At 37.1% G+C, this 26,471-nt stretch overlaps 1 protein-coding gene across 4 annotated transcripts in view; it reads left to right on the forward strand.

Moving 5' to 3' along the window:
- ARHGAP24 (Rho GTPase activating protein 24) overlaps window positions 1–26,471 on the forward strand; it is a 413,470-nt gene that overhangs the window by 315,802 nt on the left and 71,197 nt on the right. The window contains exon 1 of one of the 4 annotated variants that reach the window (XM_072405452.1): window positions 4,441–4,842. The exons of 2 other annotated variants lie outside the window; for them this stretch is intronic. Coding sequence is in view for 1 of the 2 variants with exons in the window: in XM_072405450.1 (XP_072261551.1) it covers window positions 23,658–23,694 (37 nt within the window). In the remaining variant the exon portion in view is untranslated. Of the gene's footprint in view, window positions 1–4,440; window positions 4,843–23,541; window positions 23,695–26,471 lie in introns of those variants that run through there. One more of the 4 variants, XM_072405450.1, reaches the window with a different exon arrangement.

The following is a 26,471-nucleotide window of genomic DNA, read 5'->3' on the forward strand; positions in this document are numbered from 1 at the left end:
AAAAACCACACCAGTTGATTTGTGTTTTAAATACATGCTTTTCTAAAACAAATTCAAATCCTACCTGTTTTACTAAAAACAGAGATTTTTTAAAATAAAATTTTAAAAAAATTATGATACATTATCAATTTGGTGTTTCTAAAATGGAAAGCCTTCTAATTTGCCAGTGATCCTAACTAGACTCAATTTATTGGATGTTACTGCCCTACTTGAAGATCATTGGGTGCCATGGACAAGCACGCCATGTTTGATCCAACTATATATATTTTATATATAGTTAACTTTATATTGATATGTTATTTTGTTTAATATTTCTGATTACCCACATTTTGTCAATGAATTACCCACCTAATAAATGAACTTCTGTTAGTAAGCTAGCTCAGTTCTGTTCTGATCAATAGTTTATTGGACTAAAACATAACGATAGTGTTAGCAATTAACAAGTAAATAACAAATCAATCAGAAGCTAAAAAGAAAACAAGACCAGCAGGTTACCTGGCTAATTGAAGGGCACTGACCCTAAATTAATTCCTAATTACAGCCAAGAGACCAAGCATCTGAGTGGATAGTGAGGTTGACGGCGTTGGGAGAAGTGTGCAGGACTTAAGCTACGTACACACTTCCAATTATTATCGTTGGTAAACGAACGACGAACGATCCTGCACGATATCCGCGAACGATCGTAAAGCACGGATCCTGTACATACAGATAACGACACGATCGTTCGCAGATATTGTACACACGATAGATGCGATCGTTTGAACGATACAGGAAGTGACGTGCACCACAGGAAGTGAGCGAATGTTCGTTCACCGCGCATGCTCAGACCATGGACGATCAATGAACTACCGTACACACGATAGATGGTCAACGATCGTCGTCCAATCCGATCCGCCGGTCCGGTCGTTCATTTCCAACGACTATCCTCGTTCGTCGGCGTCGTTGGTTACTTTTTTTACAAACGATTTTTGCCCAATCGATCGTTCGTCGTTCGTTCGTCGTTCATTTCCACTATAAAAATTGGAAGTGTGTACGCAGCTTTAGTTTATCATACTGGGCCATTGTAAGAGGTGCCTCTGCCATTGATGCCAACCAGAGATCCTACTACCCTCACTTGCCATGCTGAGCTACAACAGCTGGGTTACAAAAAGTTGTTGTGCACTATTTACAAAAATGCAGTTCCTAATTTTTTATAGAAAATATAATTACTATACCCCTGATCCTGCAGCGAAGAGGGTAATGTCGCTGCAGGATCAGGGGTATAGTAATTATATTTTCTATAAAAAATTAGGAACTGCATTTTTGTAAATAGTGCACAACAACTTTTAAAGAATCTTTTAAAGAAGATCCTGAGAGCGCAGTGTGTCTGCTTTTATGATAAAATGTAAGGCTATTTAAATAATGATGTAGATATATGTGTGGTTTTAGAAATTCAGGCAGACTTGTAATTTTCCACAATCAATAAAGTCTTTAGAATTTATATTATGCTCAGTACTTGATAGGAAGTAATCAGAATCCATCTGATATTGACTCAATTTCTACAGTGTTAATTCTTATTGGTTGTTATTGTTTAAATTTGTTGAAGTAACACATTTTCTTTCTTGGCAAAATGTTTTCAATACAATGTGATTTATTCTGCAACAGAAAGGGTTTTTCCAGAAGTGAATCACTGATGTTAATGCTCACCAGCAATGACGATATGATGTCATATTACAACCAAAATCAGAAAAGGGGTACATGGTGGAGATAGAGTACAAGAAGAGGGGAAGCGGCCATAATAGAAAGGGAAGTACAGGGTAGAGGGGGTACAGGCTAAAAAGGCACATTCAATTGTTATATACAATTGTTATATAACTACTTCAAATACTTACATTTTTTGAACTGCTGTCTTATAGCATTATTTGTTTTCCTTATTTTCCCTATTTTATTATTTATTTTCTATATATATATATATATATATATATATATATATATATATATATATATACAAAAACCTTGGCACCACCGATTGGTGGTGAGGTTGGGGTGTGGTTACCACTTCCACATACCAGTGAACAGCTACCTCAGGGGAAATGCTACAATTAATGTCTACCCATAGCAGCTCAATAGAGATTGAATGAGTGCTGCAGTGCAAGTGGCAGAGCAGCCAGCTACGTGGGATCTCTTGATCTAACCTTAAACTCTGTGGCTAATCCAAATGGAAAGCACAGCAGATAACGATTGTTTTAGGACTCAATATATCTTTTTATGTGAAAAAAAACTATTACTAAGCCATCAATTAATTAGGCACATCCTGTTCATTGATTAAAGGTAAAATAATGTTATACCTGCTGGTTGGATTGAAAGCAACAGAATATGACTGGCAAATTTCACATTTACCAGATATATATATATTTTATGACTTGGCCATCTGCACTAAATCAGTATGTATTTGCTTTGCATGTTTGTAAAGTCAGTGTTTGGAGGCCATAAATTATATTGTGTGAGAGGTCTTTTTTTTTCTTTTTTTTTTTTGCATTTGTCTCACATACGATGGTGATGATTTACATACTATTTAGTAGTCATTAAAAAAATGCTTGGAATGTTGTTTCTAAATTGATTGCTATAAGGCAATAGATAAACAAGTATGGTCTTCTTTATTTTTATATTGTGTTTACATACTTTTAACAAGTAATAGTTATTGGAGAATTGTAAACTGTGCTGTAGATCAGTGATTTTCAACCACTGTGCCGCGGCACACTAGTGTGCCATGAGGGATCTTTAGGTGTACCGTGGGAAATTATCTAATTACCATTGTCGAGTGTCTGTGCTGTAGTGACTGGCAGAGTAATGTAATACTCTTCCATGTCAGTGGGTGGCAGTAGGTAACAGTTTTCTTGTTCATTCTTAGAGACAAAAGAATTAGCTACAGAGTGTCATTTTGTAACATTTTTGATTTGTGGTGTGCCGCAGGATTTTTTCAATGTAAAAAAATGTGCCGTGGCTCAAAAAAGTTGAAAAACACTGCTGTAGATGACAGATGTAATTTATACCGTATAGGATGTAAAGTACAGTTTACACAACCTTGGTCCTATAGTAAACTGTGCATCCTGTTTCCTTTAATAAAATGTTTAAACAACAAAATATTTGATAATGCAATGAGGGACAGGCTGGGATATCCAATGGGTAGAGGATTTCAGTGACAGGATGTATTCAGTGTATGTCATGAAGATTTCCTAGCATTGTGGAAAATCATTTTCTAGTAGTTCACAACCGCTGGAAGGAGGAGCAGGGGAGCTGAGATGCTAATAAATAAATGAGGATTACTACAAGACAACAGACCTTCCTTCTTTATCCATATCCACCAATCATTTTATCATAAGTCAATTACATGCTCTTCCATACTAAAAAGTACTGGGTATGCTATCTTGTGTTTACAGGTTAATTGATAAGTGGAGGATAAATTAAAGTGAGGTCGCCAGCAATAAACAAAACCTGTTGTTTTCACAGCAAGGACAAAAAATAATTTCATTTAAATTTGACAATAAATATTAGCCAGAAATATTCATTTTGAATGTTGGCTTTACCTCCTAGATTGGTCAGACAGGAGTTATCTGTACCTATTGCCCAAAGATATACAATCTTTTCCTAACCTGTTATCAGTTGATCATTTCATGTGTTTGTATATTTAATCTTTGCACACAAATCAGGGCACTTGTAAAGATATGAAACATATGACCCAGATGAGATTTTATATTAACTTAGAAGAATGTGACACAAGTAAAGTGACATTCCTAAATTCTTGTGTAAAGGTATAATACTGTTGCCCTTTCTGTGGACAAAAAGAAGTAACTTCTATGATAGTTACAGATATTTTTCAGCATGTGTGTTCATTCAGTATATGAACTTTGAAATGAAGAGGTATTCTTCACCGATCCTAGTTTCTTCTACCACAAAGTCTCCAGCTGGTATTAAATCATAACTGGGCGGCCATAATTAAACAGCGCTATTAGCATGATACATGCTTTGTTTGCAGATAGCTGTTCACTGCCTCTGCATAAAGACTTCATTTAAAGCTGAAGGTATTGTTCAAACATTTTTCAGGAATTTCCTGCCCGGCTTGTAAACTGCTCAGTTTTCTCCATCCTCTTATGTGACGTTAGAAAAAGAAATCAAAGGAGAATTCCTGAAGTCATTTCCACATCTATACTAATCTTGCTGCTTCTGTAATGAAACTAGCAATACTTGACCTCTGAACTCAATTAAAAGTACTCTACAAGTGAAAAGCCAGTCCTTCTGGATGCTTTTATCCTCGTTCACAGGCTTCGACATGTTATGGATGGACAAGGTTCTTTTTTGCTGATCAATTCTTATAGTAAGCAATAAGTCAGCAGCGCTTGGGAAGAAATCAAATGCTATTCCTTTGGTAACCTCCACTTTCAGTGCTCAGAAGAAATCAAATTTAATTCCTTTGGTAACCTCTACTTCCTGGAGCTTTAAATTGCACACAGCGTATCAGTGTTTGGACGCAGGCAGATGCTGTAGCGTAGCTGCTCTCTGCCTCCTCTTTGTGAGCTGCTGACTTTGTCGTAGCAATTACTTTCTTGGTCTCTTTTTGTCGTAGCTCTTGAGCTTGTTAAAGAAAACACCTGACAACGGTGTTTCCTCTTTTTTTCCGGTAAGAGGAGGCGGATGTGTCAGTGCCATTCCTGGGTGATGGAGTCATGGGAGAAGCTGCAGTGAGCAATCACGCAGGGAACATATGCAGGGATCTATTGTAGGCAGCCAAGCCAGGCAGCTCTGACGGATGCACTGCTAGTACACGGCAAGTATCCAGCACACTTGTGGAAAGCATCAACACTGGTGAGTTCTCTGTGCCAGCTTCTTAGTAATCTAATGCCAGAGCTTGTCTGTTTTCTCCCGTCTCCTCTACACTGCATGGAGTTTTGCCATGTTACACTACTTTTCATCTCTCTTACATTTAACAAGCTTTCCCATGAAAAAATCCTAGCAGTGCAGATTTTCCATTCAAAATTCTCATCATTTACACCAACTATTCAGACCCATTTCTGGATATCACTGGCAGCTTGGTAATTCATTTGACAGCTGTTCTTTGTTTTAAATAAATGTCCTGTAGGCGAGCACTTGGTTGCACGTGGGTGTTAGCATGTTGTTCCAAGTGAACTTTAAAGACCAGCACAATATTCAATATTACTGATGATAATGGAGTAAATTATGATTGTAACTCTTGGCTATCAGTAAGCAGCTGTTTTAATGTGTGTTAAGTATGAGCAATTGTTGATCGAATTGGTCTTTTATCACTTATGGTACTATCATAAGGCATTTTTACAGTTATGTTTTTTATAAAGATAATATAGTGACTATTTATTCTATCAATACCAATTATATCACTTTTAGGATGAAATTAAATGATCAGGCTGTTTTTTTGGCAGATACGATTATGTTGACAGGAGATCCTAAATTATGTTATTGTGTAACTGTCATATATGATCTTGGAATATTAGCTCAAAAAAATTTACCTCCATGGTTATGAAGCTGCTATTATATATATGTTTTTTTCTGACTTTAATGGGTTTCTGTTTACACGTCTGTATGGTATCTTCATCTAGTATTTCAGCCAAGAAACGCAGATAAATATAAATGCCAGTAAAAGCATTGCAATATCCATGTGACTAAGACAAACAGTCATGGCTCCTGTGCACATAGATAACATACCAGCAAATCAATACACTATAAACGTGGTGGTTGCTATATACAGCATGCACTTGAAACAGTATCTGTGCAGGTCTGTGTCAGCTTCCTCCTCATATTTTATTTGTCTCTTTGGATGTGTCAGCATTTTGGGTTTTTGTTTCAGCGTAGATATTTTCTTTCACGTGCAATTGATTAATAACTGGAAAAAACAACTTCTCTGCAAATCATTGTTATGTGAAAACAGAGGATACAGTTTCTGCGTTCAGAAAGGATTTGTTTTTCCTATAAACCAAGAAACATACATCTTCCAGATTTGACAGATAGGCCAGATGACAGATTCTAGCCCTGGGATTCCTTTGCTGGTACCTTTCTGTACAAGGTGAATTGGTCTTGTGCAGAGTATCCCAGCAAACAAGGGGTTGTCTAAATGTTGGAGTTTTATTATTAGGGTTTGATAGGTAACTAAACCCTGGAAATTATGCTGAGAAACAGCAGGCAAAAGACTAGTCTCTGGCATTACCTGTTGTCTACCTGTAGCTCATCTTTCCCTGTTGCTGATCTACCATGTCTTATTCTTCATGGTGACTTAGCGAAGGTTGCCACATTAAAGAGGAAGGGCTTTGCTTCATTCCTAATCTCTTCCAGCAAGCAAAACACGGATCAGCACATTGCAGACATCACACATCTCTCAAAACTAAAGGTCAGGACCAAGACTGCCTTAGTTCTTAGATATACAGTTATATGGCTGTAAGCACATTCAATATCAGAGAGTGTTTAAAAACATCGGGAAAAGGGTAACATTTTCATACCCCTTAGGCATAATTACTTTCCCTATACCATACCTTTAATTGATGGATGGTTTGACTGGGATTTAAGGTAGGACCTCTCTACATTAAAACAATACTAAGTTCTTGGCAATTTTTTTTTTACTTTTAAAGGCAGATAATATTTTCATCAACAGAATACAAATGATTATATTGGGTGTTTTTGAGCTATAAAGCAATGCATTACCATATCTGTATTGTGGTTGGCAATTCAGTTTTATGGATAATTATTAAATCATTAATGGTGTTGTTTAAAGTGAAACTATACCCGTTGGTAAGCTTCTGGCATAGTCAGCAAGTATGCACATCTTACTATGGCACAGGTTAATGGTGTGCATTCACCATGCAGCAATGACAGGTCCAGGATCCTGTTATTGGGAAGTCCTAGGATGCTGCCATCTTCCATGTTTCTCCACAGCACCCCTTTAGCTCTCCAGAGATCCTCTTTGGCCTTTGGTCATATACCTTTCTCACTCATCTATACTCATGTAATGGACCAATTTTGTGCCTAAATAGTAAAAGTACATATTTGATCAGACCTAATAAGATTCTTTTCAGCCATTGGATGGCATGTGCAGGAGTTGCATTGTCCCTGGCAGCTGGCTTTTAGTTGCGGTTTCAGTTAGTCCAACAACAGTCAAAAGGTTTAGCAATTAAACAGTTAGAACTGTTGTCATGTTTTTATTGTTAAATAATGATGATCTTCAGTTGGCTATTGACATAATATTGTCCTTTGTTACCCTAAATCTACAGGCCTTACACATTTTTATTGCTGTCTTGACTCTAAGGGAAATTTTACCTCACTTCTTCTTAATGGATCTTTCGAACCGGACAAATTAGCAATATCAGCATTTTGTGTAAATATTTGTCTAGAGAGAGGGTCACTAGAAGTATACAAAGAATACACTTGCCAAGCCTATTAGACTATAAAGTAAAAGAAAGAAGAAAATACTTTAGTCCGGCTTCATGCATCCCATCTTCCACTATATCACCATTGCTCATTTGAATAGGACCTTACAGCATTGGATTATTTAAACATCGTCCCTCGAAGACTCAAAACTTTCTCTCTAAAAGAACACTTTATTCCTCTGGTATAAAGTAAAGTATAGAGATTACTGGACATCTATAGAGATTACTGTGGATGTGGACTTTATTCCCTCCTATGCCTATTGCATCATCCAGTGGTGCCATATTCATTCCCCACAACATTAACCAACCAATTTATTTATGTCTCCCCTACCCCTGAGGAAGCCTTTTAGGCGAAATGTGTCGGGTCCTGAGACAAGATGTTTTATTTGTCAACAAATTTTATTGTGTTGCATAGAAGGACTATGTATAGCACAGTTAGCATCGGAGAACAATGTTAATATGTAGAACCATTATATTGTTTTTGTTTATCAATACACTCAATCTCCTTTGCCACAAAAAGCCTCTTTTCTTCTTTCTTTAACTTTATACAATATCAGCACTTTGGTTAATGGAATTGGAAAGGGTAAAAATGTATGATGTGCAAAATGTATGCAGAAAAAATAAAGCTGCAACTCAATGCAATTAGTTATGTAGGCATTATCAAAATGACCTGCTGAAGTTCAAACATGGGGGGGGGAAAGGTGATTTTAATATCTTGAAAATGGCATGGGTATTGTGCCAGACTGGTGACACAAACATCTCTAGGGTCCGAAAAAAGTTATATTCAGTGAACCGCATTTTTCTATGCAAAATGCTTTGTTGATGCGACAGGTCAGGTAAGAATGCCCAGACTGGATCCACCTGATAGAAAGAAAACAGTTTCTCAAATAAAACTTATTACAACCAAGGTATGCCGAACCATCTCAAAATGCACAACATGCTAAACCTTGAATTACTACCAATTGAACATTGTTTAAATGACATAGCCTTCCTTAGTATTGTTACTGACATTGCCCATCCCTTTATGATTGCGGTGTTCCTATCATAGCTCTTTCCAGCGGGATACTGTACCATGTCACAAAACTCAAATAATCCTAGATCGATTTTTTTGAACATGGCAATGGGTTCTCAAATGGCCTCTAAATTCACCAGATAACAATCCAATAGAGCACCTTTGGGGTGTGATTAACCCATTATGGATGTGCAGCCAACGAATCTGCAACTGTATGATGCCAGCATGTCATTTTTCATATAGACCAAATTCCACGAGGAATGTTTCTACCGTTTTGTTGAATCTATGCCATAAAAAGTTACAGCAGTTCTGAAGCAAAAGGAGGTCCAACCTGGTACTAGCAAGGTGTACCCATTAAAATAACTGATGAGTTTATGTGTGTGAGATCTCTGTGGTCTATGGGATTTTCTCCAACATCTCCTTCTAAAAATATCCCCATTTCTATTTGTCTGTGCTAACTAAAGGCACTGCTTTGCAAGAACATTAATGTTTTGACCAAACTATCCATAGTGTGACTAATATGCCAATCAGAGTACAAAATTGGCTTGCAGATTCTTTGTTTATTAGAAATGTTCTTTTCCTGGAATGCAAAATGTGATTCATTGATCAGTCATTATGTCATACAAAAGATTTGTTCATTGCTGCCAACAATAGTATTTAACGTGTATGTCAAATTGAAAACTAAAAATCTGCATGTCAAAAAAAATATATATCCCTTTAAACGCACTTCAAGCACAGAAAAATACTGTTAGGTGTGTTAGTGTTTTGGTTATTTTGCATTGTCCCTACTGTACAATTGAGTTTCATTTCATCAATACACCTGGCCACAGTAAATAGGGGAGCAACTGCAAGGGGGCGGCACCAGAGCTCCGGCATCTCCGCCAGTTTCTAACGCCTCCTTTCGTTGGGGGGGGGGTGAGGCTGGAACGAACTACCGGCTAGGCCGTATCTGGCCTAAAGGCTGGAGTTTGCCGACCACGGCCTTAGTGTGTCTACTCTTGCTTCTTCTCTGGTCAAAGCAGCCATAGATAAGAAGTGAAGGTATACTTTTTTTTTTCTTTTAATAATTTTTATTGAGATAGTCCAAGGTTTACATGACAATGTAAGATACTGCAATGACAGAATAGTAGAATAAAGAGAAACCCCAGTATCTCAGTTTTTTATATATTTGCAGAAGGAAAAGAAGAAGAAAGAAAAGAATAGAGAGGAGAGTGTGGTGGGGGGAAGATGGGAATACCATTTCTTCAGTGAAGCTGGGTAATCCAGAAAACCTGGAATGGGTTTCATAAACGTCATTAGCTATTTGTTAGCAAATGTTTTCAATACTGGACAGATCCATTTCAGGTTTGCTGGATTACCCAGCTTCACTGATGAAAGTGTGTTCCCTCCAGTCTTGAAGAACTTTAATAAATCAGGGCCAATAACTCACTCTTCACAACAAGAGTCACTGGCCAATCTACCATACTCTGCAGATGTACTAAAATGAACCCAGTAACACCAGGTCTGGATAAGTTTATCGGTCTGATTCCTCCCAGCTGTCTTCAGGTCTTCCATATGGTAAACATCCACCACCCTCCTTAGCCATTGCTCAAGGGCTGGCAGTTTGTCACACTTCCACATTGCAGGAATGCATGCCTTCGCAACATTTAGGAGATGTAGTAATAAAGATTTTTTGTATGCTTTTTACAACATATCAGAGACATGGAGTAACGCCAAAGCGGGTTTATCTTTAATATTAATATCTGGAAGCTTATGGACAAGGTCTGCCACAGAGGACCAGTAAGTAGACAAAGAAGGGCACTCCCCAAAAATATGCAATAACGTACCAGAAGTCGATCCACATCTCCAGCAGATATTGTAAGTATGGGGGTAGATTTTAGCCAATTTAGAGGGCATTCTATACCACCGAGTGGCCAGCTTGTAATTCGCCTCCTGGTATTCATTGAAAACTGCACCCTTGTGGCTAAACTGAAGTGACTTTAGAAAATTTCACTTTCAAGTCTGTCTCCCACCGGGTCACAAAGCCAGGAGTTTCAGGTGCATGTACAGCTAACAGTGCCTGGTCCAAGGAACCTTTCGGGAGATTCCCCGCTAAACACAGGGATTCAAGGAGCCCCAAAAGGTTGCTGGCTGTGGAAGGGCGCAGAACACAAAAGTAAGTTGTATACAGTGCCAGGGATCCAAAGGGGGCAACTCCCTAGCACGTTGCAGCTCAGGCAAGGGATACCATGACCTATCCTGTAGAAAATGAAATGCCCTGTAAACACCCTTGGCATGCCACTGGCGAAAAATTGCATCAGAGATCCCAGATTGAAACTCCGGACATCCCAGTATGGGAGACAGTGGAGATGGATAATCAACTACCTTTTGAGAGGAGAAAAACCCATGCCAAAACGTCAATTGGGGTTGGTGATAGAGTGTCTTCAAAGCTTATTCAGAGTTTAGACCCCTTGTTAGTTCACCAGTCCAACAACCTAGTCAAGTGAACCGCCTGTTGATATAATATTGGGTCTTGAAATGCCATACCTCCCTTTGCCTTTGGAAATTTCGAAATTTTAACTCCTATCCGAGGAGAGCCCGAAGACTATATGAACCTCATAAACTCTTACCTGAATTTACTCATAATATGCAAAGTTACCTGTACCGGGAGTGCCTGTAACATACATACCACTCTAGGCATCACGTTCATCTTTACTATATTACATCTCACAAACCATATAAAGGCCATTTGACGCCATTTCTGGAGGTCCTTCCTAATACAGTTGAGAAGTGGCAAAAAGTTAAGTTCCAGAATGCATGACAAATCAGCAGGTATCTGTGTACCTAGGTAGTGGATGCCCAGCTAAAAGAGAAAGAGGCTGTTAGAGCAAATTGAGTTTGTCTCAGGACGGTAACATTCAGAGCTTCTGACTTCTGGAGCATGATTCAATAATTCAATAAATTTGCGTATGTACGAAATTCTTCTAGCAGATTAGGAAGGGTCATGACTGGTGAAGAGATAAAAAATAACAGGTTGTCTGGATAGGCTGCCACCTTGTTTTCAAAATGACCGAAGGCACCCCTGTCTTGTTTCATTTGTGATATTGAACGGTTGGGAGAGTTCCCTGTTTATGCGCACTCTGGCTGGGGGTTGTGTATAGGGCTCTAACACACTGTATAAACCTCTCAGCCCCAAATATTCTAATGTGGTGAGAAGAAAAGACCAATCTACCCGGTCGAATGCTTTCTCCGCATTTGTAGAGAGAAGCATAAATTGCAATAGCCGGCTACAAGTGTCTGTGATGTTTAGGGTACAGGTTGTATTGTCCCTAGCCTCTCTCAGTGGCAGAAAACCACTCTGATCAGGATGAATAGGTTTACTTAGTACTGGTAAGTGAAGGTATACATAAGAAAGTTTGTCCCGAAAATGTAACTGCTAGTGCAAATGTGTATGTCACAACATAATGATACTTCCAAAGAGGTGGTTGTACTGTAAGTACCTTTGTCAGTAATGATGGACATAAATAAAAGAGGCGGTCAAAGTACCAAGCAGCTAAGTATACCATAGGTGGTCAGGGAAGATCATTGTGGGATTAAAAATATGAGAGCAGCTGAGCTGAAACATAAATTTATCATTCCAGAATTATATTTCATTCACAAGTTCTTCTTATCCACAAAGCTGCAGTGTTGTTTGCTGGATTGGTTCCTAGAAATGAAGAACTATTACAAAAATGTAGTTTTATTAAATTATTTTCAAACACTTGAAAAAATGCTTTAAAAAACTATGTACCTTTTGAACTGAAGTGTTTTTTTCTAGAAAAGAAAAAAACTCACAGCAAGAATTTAATTTTTAAGTATTCATAGAGACTGGGCCTGTAAAGGGCCACAAACTATGCAGTATATAACATGAAAGGAAAAACTTTACCATACCAACATTCAATTGCATTCTAGTGTCCTTAGATTCTGTAAGGGAATGCCAGAAACATTACCTCTGTAAAACAGAGGGAAGCGATAGTTGTGTCTACCTGTCTTTTAAAGCAGACCTGTTACCACAATTACTACTTTACATAAAAGGTTAATCTACCCTTTTATATAAAGAAAAAATGTGTTTTTTTTTCCCCCTAACCACCTTTTGTCTTTACTACCTTGGCGGTAAAGACTAAATGGGAGCTCAGAGCCTTTTGGGATACCAATGTCACTTATCCAGGAGGCTTCATGTTGCTGCAGATTGGACTTTTTCAAGCATTGAAAAAAAAGTACCGATCTCATGCATGGGCAATGAGATTGGCACTCCTTTTTTACAGTCACAGAAGGATATGTCATCCAATTTCACATCTGCGCAGTGCGAGGTCAGGTGACATAGGTGGAATCCAGGACAGCACACGACCCAATTGAGGCCAGGTGTGAAGAGAGCGAAGGCGTGTGATTCTTTTTAATTATTCTGCTTTAAGACAAACGTGTCAGATTTATGCCAACCTGTGCAGCAGATTCTTTTAATCCTCTAGAAATGTATAGTCTGTTTCTTGCTTTCAAATTTATTATATGTTAAGAAGAATATTTTTGCAGGAGTAATGGAATCCAAAACGTACCAAAGACTGGCAGATAAATTCCACTTATCCTTTCCCTAAGAGCTATAAATGCAGGACTGCACTTAAAAGTAAACTATCATTGGCACCGGTTCTACTGGCCAGTACATACAAAACAATCTTTGCCCTAGTCAGAAGAAAGCACAGCACGGCCTAAGGCGTAATACCTTTTATACTCGCTTCCATATTGATTGGATGCTGTTCGACAGTTGCTGCGTTTATTCTGTTACACTAATTCACAGCAGGAAAATGTCAATACAATTTCTTCAGAAATGTACAGTTTGTTCGGCACACTTTAGCTGGGAACAACATGGCTTTAGCATCATATTCAATTACATCCTTTATTGATGCATTGCTCGGTATAGGCATTTTCTCTAATAAAAAATTTAAATCAAAGAAAAGATGAATTAGCTGAAATAAATGTATTTACCTTTCCCACATTATCTACTGCAATATTATATTGTTACCTTACAGTCTAATAACTTTACACTGGTTGTTGTAGAATTGCATCCAGACTGATGAGATATGGCGACTTACTGCAGCTTAGTTCCAGGGATATCCAGAATTTGTTATATATGTATTGTGCTGCCTCCAAGTGGAACAGTAGGTATTGATTTTGGAAAGTGAAATGTTCTCCGTCAGTTACTTTAGGTTAATAAATATATTTCTAAATATATGTGTGAAGATATATTAAGTTTTATGTGTTCATAAACAGAAAAAAAATAATTTACAAATTTTTTCAACCATTCAACCATCCTTTTCTCAACTATGTAAACTTTCATAATCCATTTCCTCAGCTGTTGCAAACCCAAATCTCAGATTAAACAGCAATTGTATGTATAGAAAATGTTGCCCTTTGGTCATTAGAAAAGTCCTAATTTCAACCTCTATCCATTCCCCTAGGGTGTTGATATATGTATGCGGGAAACACAAATGGGAATCTCATGAGAAGATGTGCATGTGCTATAATTGTTGGTAAAGGAAAGGCTGCTTGTTGGTGCTAGTATAAACTAAAATGTGTATCTAAACCAAAAACAAAAGTAATATTGCAGCTAACTAGCCCTAAACATGGTGAATATGTTATGTTTTATTAACTGTATGGGGACACAAAGTATGGGGAAATGTGCATGTTTACTTTTCTTTAACCTTATAAGCCAGGCTGCCCAACACAGCTCTGATATATGAATGTCAAAAAGAAACTTTATTTGAGAATACAACAGTCATTTTGTGAGATCATGGTAGAAAATACAAAATTCTGCTAATCAGTGTCCATGGGTGTTATGAGTGTTTCTTGCAACAGGATAACATAATTATATTTGTAGTACAATTTTCATTTTGCACAAAACCAAGTGGGCTATCATGCATCCTTGGAGGCGCTGGAGCTTTTTCCCTTCTCTGTGTCTATAGTAGTTGTACCACTATATCCATTGTATTGCTTTCATTTAACACTACCCCAGAGCCTATCCGGTATGCTAGTGTACAGATGTATCATTGCTTTTCTTTATTATATATTATTTATAGATGCAGAATTCAGTGTTGTATTTCAGGTCTGTAAATTGCCAAGTCTCCTGAATTTCAAGTCAAGATCATTGAAAAATGTAGCCGAATGTGTTTCATAAGCTGTATTGTATGGAATTAATTTTCTTCAGGAGGCTTTTATCTTCTGCGACTCAAACTGATTATATCGAGTTAGTTGTCTCCAGTTTTATTGTGATTTATGTTGAAAGGGGTCTAATTATTATGGCAGCATATGCATCAAGAGATACATTCAAACCTTCACATAAAAATGTGATACCACTTCTTGAATAATTCATTAGCTATAGCAACAAACTCCTGCTTTTACCTTTATTACACCTGCTTATTTCTTATATGCTGAAAGGAAATTCAATCATTGTAAAAAAAAGTCCATATAATGATAACAAATCAAGCTGTGGGTTAATTTAAAAGGAAAATTCATTTCTGAGTAAATGTCTATTCTTGTTTTTACATTTTCAAGAGACAAAAATGAGCAGGTTAACAACTGAAAAAATACCTGGATTGATAAAGCTATTTAAATGATTTGTTGCAAAATTGGTATAATTTAAGCAGTATCTTTAGTTTTGCTTTCCTTCGGACCAAAGTTGTAGGTGATAGACACTTGATGGACAAGGGTTTTACCTTCTACCTCATAAACTATTTTTTAATTAGGAAGTATAAAGAACAACTAGAATGCGTGAACTCCATCTATGAAGCGCAGTCAATTAGTGAATTCTGAATGGATGCAATCAGTTACTGCAGTGAAGGTGTTACCTTTGTTGTTTGCAGTGCTTTCTTTGAAAAGACAGAATGTATACAAAATTACTGTGGAAGCCTGTGAAAATATGATAGAGGTAGATCAGTCTCTGACCTAGGGATCAAGAGCCCTTTCAGACCTGCAATAGGCAGTGGCATTCTGGTGCATTCTGAATCGTGGTCTCATCCACTCCTAAGTGAAGGGAAGTTGATGGAAACCATGTTTTGGATGTGGCTGAGCCAAGTTGTGGTATGGTTCCCAAAAGTGACGGGTCGATTTTGTCCGCACGATTCACTCCACTTGCAAATACCGCTACCTGTAAATCTGGTTATCTACAGTGTGATTTGTAGGTTGGCTAAGGAGCAGCCGAGTGCTTTGACATCTGCTGGGCCCTACAGCTTTGAATGACTGTCTTTTAAAAGTTACACTAGGTAAACCAAACAAGTTTAAATAATACAAGTAAAAAGTTTGCAAGATAGAGATTTCATTACAAGTTAGGACAAGAAAAGTGGTAGCAGCGTTGAAGCATAGAAGCAAGAAATTTACATATTTGAATTAAGGCTATCATGAGCCAATACCTTTAGGATAATAAAACAAAATATAGGATCTAAGCAAAAGTTGTTAATCCGAAACCCCACAGAATTTTTCTTCTTAGTAGGGGTTGAGTGTTTGCATTAGTAATCCCTTGAGATGCATAGAGCAAATGTGATGGCACCTGTTAAAGATGGAATAACTGTGAATATAGTATTGTCTGACTATTGGTAAGTAGAAAAGAACGAGCACATGGTCTCAGTCCCATCCTGGACCCATAATTCCCTAGATTTACCACTCTTCAGAGAGACTAGTGTTGCCTGTTACATTCAATGAAAAATATAGTCAACAGTTCGCTACTTTTTACTGTTGTCCAAATCAGAATTTATTCTTGGAAAGGTCCAAGACATTTGTTAGTTTACATATAATGTTGCTATGACAAGTGACATAAATGAACCTTTACCAGTACATAGGAGCCAGGAGATGCATTCAGTAAAAATTTACTGAATGGAGGGCCTTATTTATTAATGTGTAAAGTGAATCAAATTAATAAATGTGTTACAACAAGAGCTTCATCTGCATGTGATTGGATGTTCTAAATAAATACAGTTTTGGTGCACTTCACATAACTTTAATAAACTAGGACCTTCTATAAATGCCAAATAATATTTGTGCAATATTTGTGTAACATGGAAAAAAAACAAAAAGGATGGACTCCCTAGGGCAGAAGAAGTTCTTCATTGCATGGTCCCAAAGTAATTGTTAAAATGTTAAAATGATTATACATCCTAGTTGATGTAATTAAATGAATTGCTCAAAAAAAGCTACAAATCTAAGACCGTGTTCAACCTCATCCTCACAAATCACTGTTTAGAACTTATGGCATGAAAAGTAATTTAGCAGCCTCTAATCATAGAAATTGTGAGCCATCTGGGATTCGGGCCACAGAGATTTTAATCCAAGGACAACAACTGTAGTTATATCGATGTCTCTGCCAAAGAAGTGGATGCTGCTGCTTGCTATCTGCGTGTCATTCATCTTACCCATTCCACGGGCTCGTCACACACAGTGTGAATTCCTGCCTTGCTGGGCTTTTAACAAAATCAATGCTTTCCTTCTTCTATCTCTTAGGAAATATAGAACACAAAGCAAATAATAAAATAAAGCTATCCCCTACATGTAGGTAAATTAAAAAATAAAATATTTTATATTGAGTATCGTAGTTAGAATATTAAAAGACAATTTATTTTCACCAAGGGAGGTAAAACACCTGTAAATAAAATATTGGGAAATTGATTGTTTTTTTTTTTAGGACAGATTGAAATTCAGTGGAGATAATATAATCTTGTATGGCAGATGTTAGCAGGGGACCTAAGAGGATGAAGCAAAAGTAAATTATTCCAATAGTTTTACTTTTATGGAAGAATGCTTGATTTGTAGCAATAAGCGTACCTGGTAACAGAATTTCCTACAACCTGGAGTATAAGTTTTCTGATGGAACATTGCACCATATGCTTTTTATCACTAGTTTGCATTTTGATTTAGCTGTATTTTATGGCATAATTAGGAACTATTTATTGTGCATCTATAGCTCAGTTGTTGTGGATAGAATGTGAGAAGAAGTTTAAAACACCTGTCAGGTTTTAAGTCTTTTGTGGAGTACTAGATTTTCCATCACTTCTGGCAAATTTTTACAAAACTGGAAGTGAAGGATTTCTTAAAAGGAATCTCTGACTTCACCAACACCTGCTAGCTTTTTTAAAATGTTTCCCACTTCATTAAAAGCTTTAGCTTAGATGCACTGTACTCATTATTGAAAAACACAAAGCTTAAAGGGTACCTAAACTCAGAAATTTCACTTTACATAAAAGGGTGGACAATCATTTTATGAAAAAATTCTGTTGTTTTTCTTTAAAGTGTTTGTTTTTTGTGTGCAGCAGGTAGATGCCTATGTCACGCATCCCGGGAGGTTCTTGGGTGCTCCTTCGGCTCATGCAGAAGAAACCTTTACGTGAAAAGGGAAACATTTGCTGATCTCATGCATGCACAGTGAGATCGGCAAGTTTTTTTTCCAACCTACGTCACCATATTGGGTCGGGTGATGTAGGAAGAAGAGGGGAAGATGGTGCCGCCCGGCGCGCCGGCTCGGGACTGATGCTGGAACGACGCGGGACCCGATGGAAGACACCTCCGGATGGATCAAACTGCCCTGCTGGATTGAAGGTAAGTGTATTTTTTTGTTTTAGGTACTTTTCAGTTTCTCTTGGCCCCTTTATGAAGCAGATGTAGTAGGTCCACAGTCAGTAATACTGCCTTTTCCCAGGGCAGATTTACTATAATAGAAAATAAAAATGTGGTTTGCATGGTAATTGTGAACCTAGCTGTGATTAGTTCATCTCAGAGGAAATTACAACATACCATTAACTATCCTTCTCTACAGCAAACTTTGGAAAATTATGTCCTATTCCTGTTTTTCTTTTACTTGCAAATATACTTGTAATGTAACAGGTTGACAAGGCCTTGTCCTATGATTTATTATTACCTATAAGGGGGTTTATATATAAAACAGTGAACATGTCGTTCACTGAAACATTTCCTGCTGGAGAATCTTCCAGGTCTCTAAGTTTCAATGGCAGTATTATTACTCAAACAGGGAATGTTTCAGTAAATGTCAGATTTACTGCTTTATAATAAGACCCAAAAAAAAGTAAAATATAATAATAAAAATCTGAAATAAAAAAATGATCTTTGAATAACATTTAGGATATAGCTTCATTATTATATGTATTGATTTTCCTCTTCCAAGATGTTTCTGTTTTGCTTTCTGCAAGGTTTCCTGTTATCTGAATAGCAGTTTTAAATTTTATTTCTACATTAAAATCCCAAAGAGGTGTTTCTTCCCCCTGCTTGTGTTGGAAAAAGTCTTCACTAAGGGCTGCAACTTGGTTTTCCTAAACCCTGAATAATACATTTCCTTTTCTGGTGACAACTTTTAACCAGACAGAAAATCAAGGGATCTTTCCAAGAGAGCTTCTGAATGCTTTAGGCAGGTGATCTAATCCTCCTTCACTCTATCCAAAGCAAAAATAATTTAAAAAAAAAGTTTTTACTTAGATACACTTTAGTTTCTGTTAATTTTTAAAGGCAACACCCTAATTTGTCCCATAAGGGAATGTGGGAATTTGTTTTGGACTTGCCAGAAAGAGCACCCACTAAGAGATATCATTTAAAGGGATCAAAACTAGTTATCAATGTTCATGTGTAATGTGTTGATGTATGTCATAGCAGATTTATTGACATTTTCATTTTGTATGTATTTTCATTCATTTTACAGGCAAACACATCACACAAAAAGACCCGAACAGGGAAAGTGGTGCCATTTAACTGGCAGATTCAAATGCTTTGGCACCTAATTTCTTACCAAAATTCATGTTAGCCCATCAAGCTAAAAAGGAAAGGTGTACAATAGGTGAAAGGTATACATCGTGGGGTGTCAAAGGAGCAAAAAAAAGTAGATATGGCAAGACATTTATCCTCCCTGAGTCTAGCTTTTTGTTTAGTCACTATATGGTAGTGGGTGGACAAGGTCCTAGAAGACAGTGGACTTAGTGCTGATAGAGATCCCTAGAAGGACCCATCCTAGTGTGGTGTCTTTTAAGTTACAAGTTAAAATGTGAATGAATAGGTAGTGAATGGACAGGTGGATTAAATTAAGGCAGAAGTTGGTTAAACAGTGGAAGTAGATATATCTGGACCTCTGAGCTACCCTGGTCATGGTTCATTGGTTTATTCTTTCAAGTTAGGGCATGCCAAACCTAATGTTACTAAAATGTAATAAGGCAAAAGCAGGATTGAAGAAACATTTAGGCGCATTAAGGGCCATTTTATACTTGTGGTGAACCGCAGTGCAACTGCTGCCATTTAGAAGAACCATTTTGTGTACATGGCTGCTGTGGAACACTGCTTGGTTCCAAAAAAATGACAAATTGAATTTGACTTTGCAGTTGCTTTTGGAAAAAGTATTACCCTCCGTGATGTTTGCCACCCCTGGCACACAGCAACAGTTTATTTTGCACCAACCCCTTAGTATTCCACCATAGGTATGAACGGGATTTTTTATATCATGTGTCTATGGTTTGCATATGGGTTAATGATATTTTCTATACTATATGTTTCAGATGGTATGCCAGAGAAGAAATATACCATAATTTTTTATGTTTATGCTGTGCAAAACTTTAAAAACAAATTCTATATTGCATACCAATTAGCATGACTAAGGAGTGTTTTTTTTAGTATATATCACACACTATCACATTTCTTGGATATAACACCTTTTAAAAGTGCATTTTATCTGAAGCATGTGCCATAAGAAACTTTTTAATTTTACAAAGTTGTAGAAGTATATGTGAAAGACTGCCTGGAGGCAGCTTCTGCCTCTTAAAATGAAATTAGAATGATCACTCTTCCTAATGCTGTGCTAATGAGCTTCTTTTCCATTACACCTGTCTTGACACTGGAGTTCCTTTGAAGATGTATTTCTCGTCTTGAAACATAGCATTGCTTGATGCTGATCACTGTTAAATACAGAATGGTACTTTAATTTACTAGGCTGGCATTACATTTAAATGGATAAAAAAACTGGCTAGTGTTTACTTATTACAAATGTACAACTTCCTCTAGTAAGACTGTAAAACATAAAAAACATATTAAGGTATATATACATGAAGATATGTGCTGTGGTAATGAGCCAGATTTGATTATTGGATTCCATTTATGTTATTGCAGTCTCTCAGCAGGTTTCTAGTATGTTTGAACACCTGCTGCAGTATAGATTTTATAAACCCTTACATATCCATAAAGCTAAGTGGACCTATCTATAGCTTTGCAAGACTAGAAAAATTGTTTGCTGACTTGTCACAATACACAGTAGCCGCCAAGAACTGCACAGGCACCAGGTTATATATGATATTATCTCTGAGCCAGCATCCCAGTTTCAAGAATAACATGTAGGCTATGAATTGTGTCTTCACATGTTTCAAGGAATCGCCTCAACCTGTATTTGAAGAAACAAATATTACCAATGAATACATTTACACATTAGTATTTATTCATATACTTGAGTACGACATACCCGGGTACAACCTACATAGCTGCAATCGGCAGGGTATGTATAAGATAACCAAAGAGAATTTTGAAAGATGGTTTTTATTATTGTTACATCATACTCTGGGCTTGATTGTTTAACACTCTCTAAGATTGGAACAGATACATTTTCATGGGAGAACCTAGGTTATCCAGCAAACGTGGAACAGATCTGGTCCTGGATTGAAAACATTTGCCAACAAAAAGCAAATGACTTTTAGGAAATTCATTCCAGGTTTGCTGCATCACCAATAAATCATTACCAAATAAATCACAAATCAGCTTTATTTTTAGTGTTAGTAACAAACAATACTTTCTTTTTCTTTTGTTTCCTTCTTTGGAGTTACTTAACCTCAACCAAACAATAAACCAATTTGTTTCTCTATTTCTTTACAGATAGAGCAGTGGATTAGTGGGTATATAAATACCATGCAAAGAACAAGAGTATTTAAAAGAAAGTTTGAGCAGCGTAGGACCCACTTGTCCAGATTATATGCTTTGAATAGCCGAATTTCCTATTTAAAGGGAGGTTTAATTAAAGTAAACACAGTTGATGCCAGTATTGCATAGGTCACAGTTTAGAAAGCATTAACAAATAATTGGTTTAATAATGCACCTGCTATTTATGCTCACCCAAATCAAATATTGTTTAATTTGAAACCTTTGCATGATATAAAAATATACTGGGTTATGTAGCAGGCTATGATGGCATTGTATTTGATGCTAAAATTGCTATATGAGTCACCCATCTCTAAGGATCTCTGTCATCTGTGATACTTTGTCCTCCTTTTAGTCTGCTACCAGGCAATTCACTGCTACTCTTCTCTCACATTCTCCCTCCCTGTTTTGTAACAGAGCTGTGAGCACTGCTCTATACACATCATACAGGAGAACACATACAGATATGAAAACTTTTTGCCTATTCTGGCTTATCTGTTAGTTAAGCATCAGATCATTGTCAGTTTACCCCAGCATATGTATATGCCGTGCTTCCGATCCCTGACTCTGCAGTCTTGATTGGTTTTATTTTGATTGATTGGTTTTATCTACAGTTTTAACATATATCAGCCATACTCCCGAAGAAGCAAAGTCACTGCGAAACGTGGAGAGAGAGAGGGAGATTTAAAATAACCCAATTTTTTTCCTTGTTTTAGGTTCCTGTAAAAAAATCTATGTAATGGGGAGCCGTAGACCCATTAAAAATTGGTCTAGTTGAGTTTTGTAAAAAAAATTTTGTGATTGCTTCTAGTGAGATTTGAATGAACAATCACTGTACATATGGTGCTGTTCAGTCCTGAGGAGGGGAGCATAAGCAGAAGGCATTCCACACAGAAAATTATAGCAGTCATACTTGACCAGTTGTTTAGTGATCCACCATGAAGAATGCTATAGGACATCAGGGGTCAGCTGTACTCACAATTTTCACCCGAAATGATTACAATCAATCAACAATTACCGTATCTTGTGCAGGTATGTAGTTTTAGGTTAGGTACACATGTGCAATAATTATCATTTGAAAATGAACGATCATTCCCGAATATTTAGAACGATCGTATAGTGCACAATTCTGTATATGCTGTAACGATACGATCATTCAAATATAATCCCCCAATAATGTACACATTAGGAAGGTTCATTTGAACCTTCATTAAAACCATGCAGGAAGTGACATGTACAGGAGAAAGTGTATCACAGAACAATCTACGATCACTGAATGACCGTACACACAATAGATTACGAACGATTGTCGCCCAATTAGATCCGGCGGAACAGACGTTCATTTACAGTGAGATTACTCGTTTGTCAGCGTCGTTGACCAGTGGTTGTGCAATTTTTTTGTTTACAGTTATCGAACAATCTTTCGTTGATCGTTCCTTTCCAACGACAATTTTTGCACGTGTTTACGCAGCCTTAGTCTAATTAGCATCTTCAATAATTTTTTCTAAATTCATTGTATGTAGCTAACCTGCTCATGTGTCAAAAGATAAAAGGGAGCACAGTATTATTATTATTATTATTATTAATAAACAGGATTTATATAGCGCCAACATATTACGCAGCGCTGTACATTAAATAGGGATTGCAAATGACAGACTAATACAGACAGTGATACAGGAGGAGAGGACCGTGCCCTGAAGAGCTTACAATCTAGTAGGTGGGGGAATTTCACGCACAATAGGATGGGAGATCATTTTGGATCATTTTGTCAAACATAATGTTAAAGTGCATGACAGTCAATCACTTGACCAAACACTGATGTTTCTCCGTTTGTCATATATCAAGCAAGTTCCATTATGCCTTTCCATGGAGTACAAAGTGTAAGGTTTCTAGCAGTCACTTTTAGGCATCTAGTAGCGTGTAGTCTTTGTTGAGGCTGCTCTTCAGCACCATGTGGGTGTGACTTTCCATCCCAGTATATGTCTGTCAGGCCTCGTCATGTAAACACTGGCTCATAAGGGATTTTAGGATCATTGTCTGCAGTTTCTGCACTTTGCTTTCAAGAAAAGTGTTACTAGCTTCTCAGCGTTACACCTTGGGGAGCAGCACAGGAAGCCTATGTGTGTCTGAAGAATGATTAACTTTTTACTGCAGAACATGGAAGGTAAATTAGAGCCAACTTTCCAGCGAATTTCTCTTACAAGCTTAATTTAGAAATACATGACCTGTCTGCTAAGGCTGGATCACTTGAAAGGTGGCTTCCCATCAGAATGCACACAGTGAAGTATGGCTTCTGCAGCACTCTGTGTAAGTGAATCTTATATTAACCCTTACACCTTTTTCTGAATCAGATTGTTTAACGGTATTATTCGTAGTCATGGAGTGCATGCTTTATGATGTCATCTTTCTTCAAATTTAAAATCAGTCATTTTGTAGTATTGTTTTTTGGATAGTATTAAGTAAAAGCTCTTATGTTTTATATTAATAGTTTGCAGTGTCTGTAATCTGGTATTGGTGTACTTTTTAAAAGATTTGTTATTGTTCTATGAAATGTATTATTGTGAAGAGGCAAGAGGTTAGGTTTAGACTAAGGATGACAGATGGAATTGGCGCTATTGCTGTCTAAAAATAACCAAGAGTTGTTTAGTTCTTGCAAAGTACAACTAGCATACACACCTAACATAACTTAATAAAACTTCAGTTCACTCTGACATTTTAAAAATGCACTTATCAAGTTTCAACACTTTTAATGAGTTTGCTGCTTTTTTAAAGCTATAAATATAATAATAACCCCTTGTGCACTAAGTTCTGGGAAACTATGGAAAAACTTAAGAAATGCCTGGACACGAGCCATCATCTACAATTATTTTTAATGAAAGTAGCCAATGGCTTGGCTCATTTTCTGGCTATTTGCCAGCCCTCAAACTCAACAGCACCACCCTTCAGTAATTCAATGGTATATTTCTATGAATTCAGTTGTCATGAATGTTGGGCATGGGGGGGCTGTCAGGGTTGTTTAAAATAGGAAATTAACTTCTAGGCAAACTGCAAATGTGACAAAGGTCTTAAAGTAAAGATGATCTTGCTCAAACCAACTGTATGTATTGAAAGCGTTTTAGTAAAACATTAGTACTAAGTCTTATCTATTTCTGATTCAAAATGAGTCATAAGTGCAAAAATCTGCCTCTACACTAGTCATTTGTTCAGCCATGGACACCTGTCCTTAGTTGCCCTCTTGCATGATTGGCTGAACTAACTGAATCAATGAATGGTGACAAGAATTACCTCATGGACGTAGGAACTAGGTTCCACTATAGGTAAGACCTTTCATCCAGTCTCTAATTGTTTGCATTTGCAATTAAGAAAAGCTATTATAAGCCAATAGGGAAATGTGGTTGTGAAAAAGGCATTTGTGAGTTGAACCAGTTATTTTTTGTGTATCCATTTTTTATATATTTTTAGATTCCCTATTTCTAAGAGGAGGTATGGCCTAGTGTTTCACTAGTTTAGAAACCCAGACAAGAGTCTTAAGACAAGAGTGATAGAGGTCAGTGTGGCTGAAAAACTGTTTGCTAACTGTATACATCTGTACACCTAGAACAGACTGAAAGAATTAAAAACTTTCACCATACTCGATGCTACCATGCTAGAAGTTCAGTTTTTGATGCACGCTACAGAGGGTATGCAAACTGTAAGTACGTAGGGTATTAGTGCATAAATGCACAGGTACAGTGCAAGGACAGTAAAAAGAAACACACACTAGATTTTTTTCTAGACACCAGAGCAATAGCCTAGAACCTTTTTGTATACACAAGTATGTATAATTGATAGCCTCATGATGCATGGGTGGCTTTTTCCTTGGCAGTCCCGCCACTTTAGGCTACTTCCTATGTTGGCCATGCAAAATTCCAGCCTTCAACAGAAGTACAAAAAGAGCAAGAGACAATATCATTTGAGAAGAGAGTCATTCTACATTTAATGCGGACTAAGATGTCATAATATAATAGAAGACCATTTAATACATAGACTTTTGAAGTATTAAATAAAAAGTTTTTTTTATTTGGTGCTAATTCTGAACACCTATATTCTATTAAACTGGATCTAAATGTAAAAATTAAAAAAAATTGTGACCAGATAGATCCTTTCAGTGTTCTCTCCAGCCCCTCTTAGCTGGGCGCAGTAACCACTGTTGGTGGCTGTTTTTGGCTGCTTACTGAAAAGTTGGGTCACAATACAGGGGCTGCCACCCAGTTTAAAAATATTTCAGGGAAAATACTGTCTTTCATTGCAGAAGACACATGCAATGTTGATTGTGCAAAAAAATGAACCTGCCTGATCGCAAATACACTCACCTGTCCCAGTTTTATTGCGGGTGGCACCATTTTCTTCCTCTTCTCTTATGGGATGCCAATCTTTGGCTATCCTGATAGACTGGGATGATGTAACTTCATTCATTCAGTCCCTGCTGAGATACCTGGCAAGTTCCATTTTTTTTAAAGAATATAGCGAACGGGCAAGTAAGTATGCCTTATTGTATGGGGGCATTGTCTGTTCTTTTCTGCAATAAAAACCTGCCTGGTTGCTGGTTTTTGCAAGCTATAAAGCTACTGCTTTAAGGCGACCCTTTTTAACAACACACACATACACCTACATAGATATTGACAATTTTGTAGAACCTGTATCTAATATATGAACATACAGTTCTAATTCTGTTGACAAAAATTTGTGCACACTTTTCTTGATAAATAAAGGCCAGTATAACACAGCAGAGTATTCTGCAGTCTGTTATCATGTTGGCTCCCTTTGTCTCTTTTCCATAAACACTGGCCTGCTGTGAATATTTATAGTTGTAGTTTATGAAGCTTAGGCACACGTTACCTAAGTTAACAATACAAAAATGTTTAAAAGATGTGTAGGTCACTGTTCCTTGAAATATTATTTCCTGTACTTCAGTGATAGACTTGGCTGCCAGAGAAATTACCAAATATGGCCCTCAAGAAAAAGTTACTTAAAAGAACTGCAGGGAAAGAAAAAAAATTTGGATTAAGCAATAATTGAAATGTTTATTTCTGGCATTGCCAAGC

The sequence above is a fragment of the Pyxicephalus adspersus genome, chromosome 3 (genome assembly GCF_032062135.1).
Source record: "Pyxicephalus adspersus chromosome 3, UCB_Pads_2.0, whole genome shotgun sequence".
Taxonomy (NCBI): Eukaryota; Metazoa; Chordata; class Amphibia; order Anura; family Pyxicephalidae; genus Pyxicephalus; species Pyxicephalus adspersus.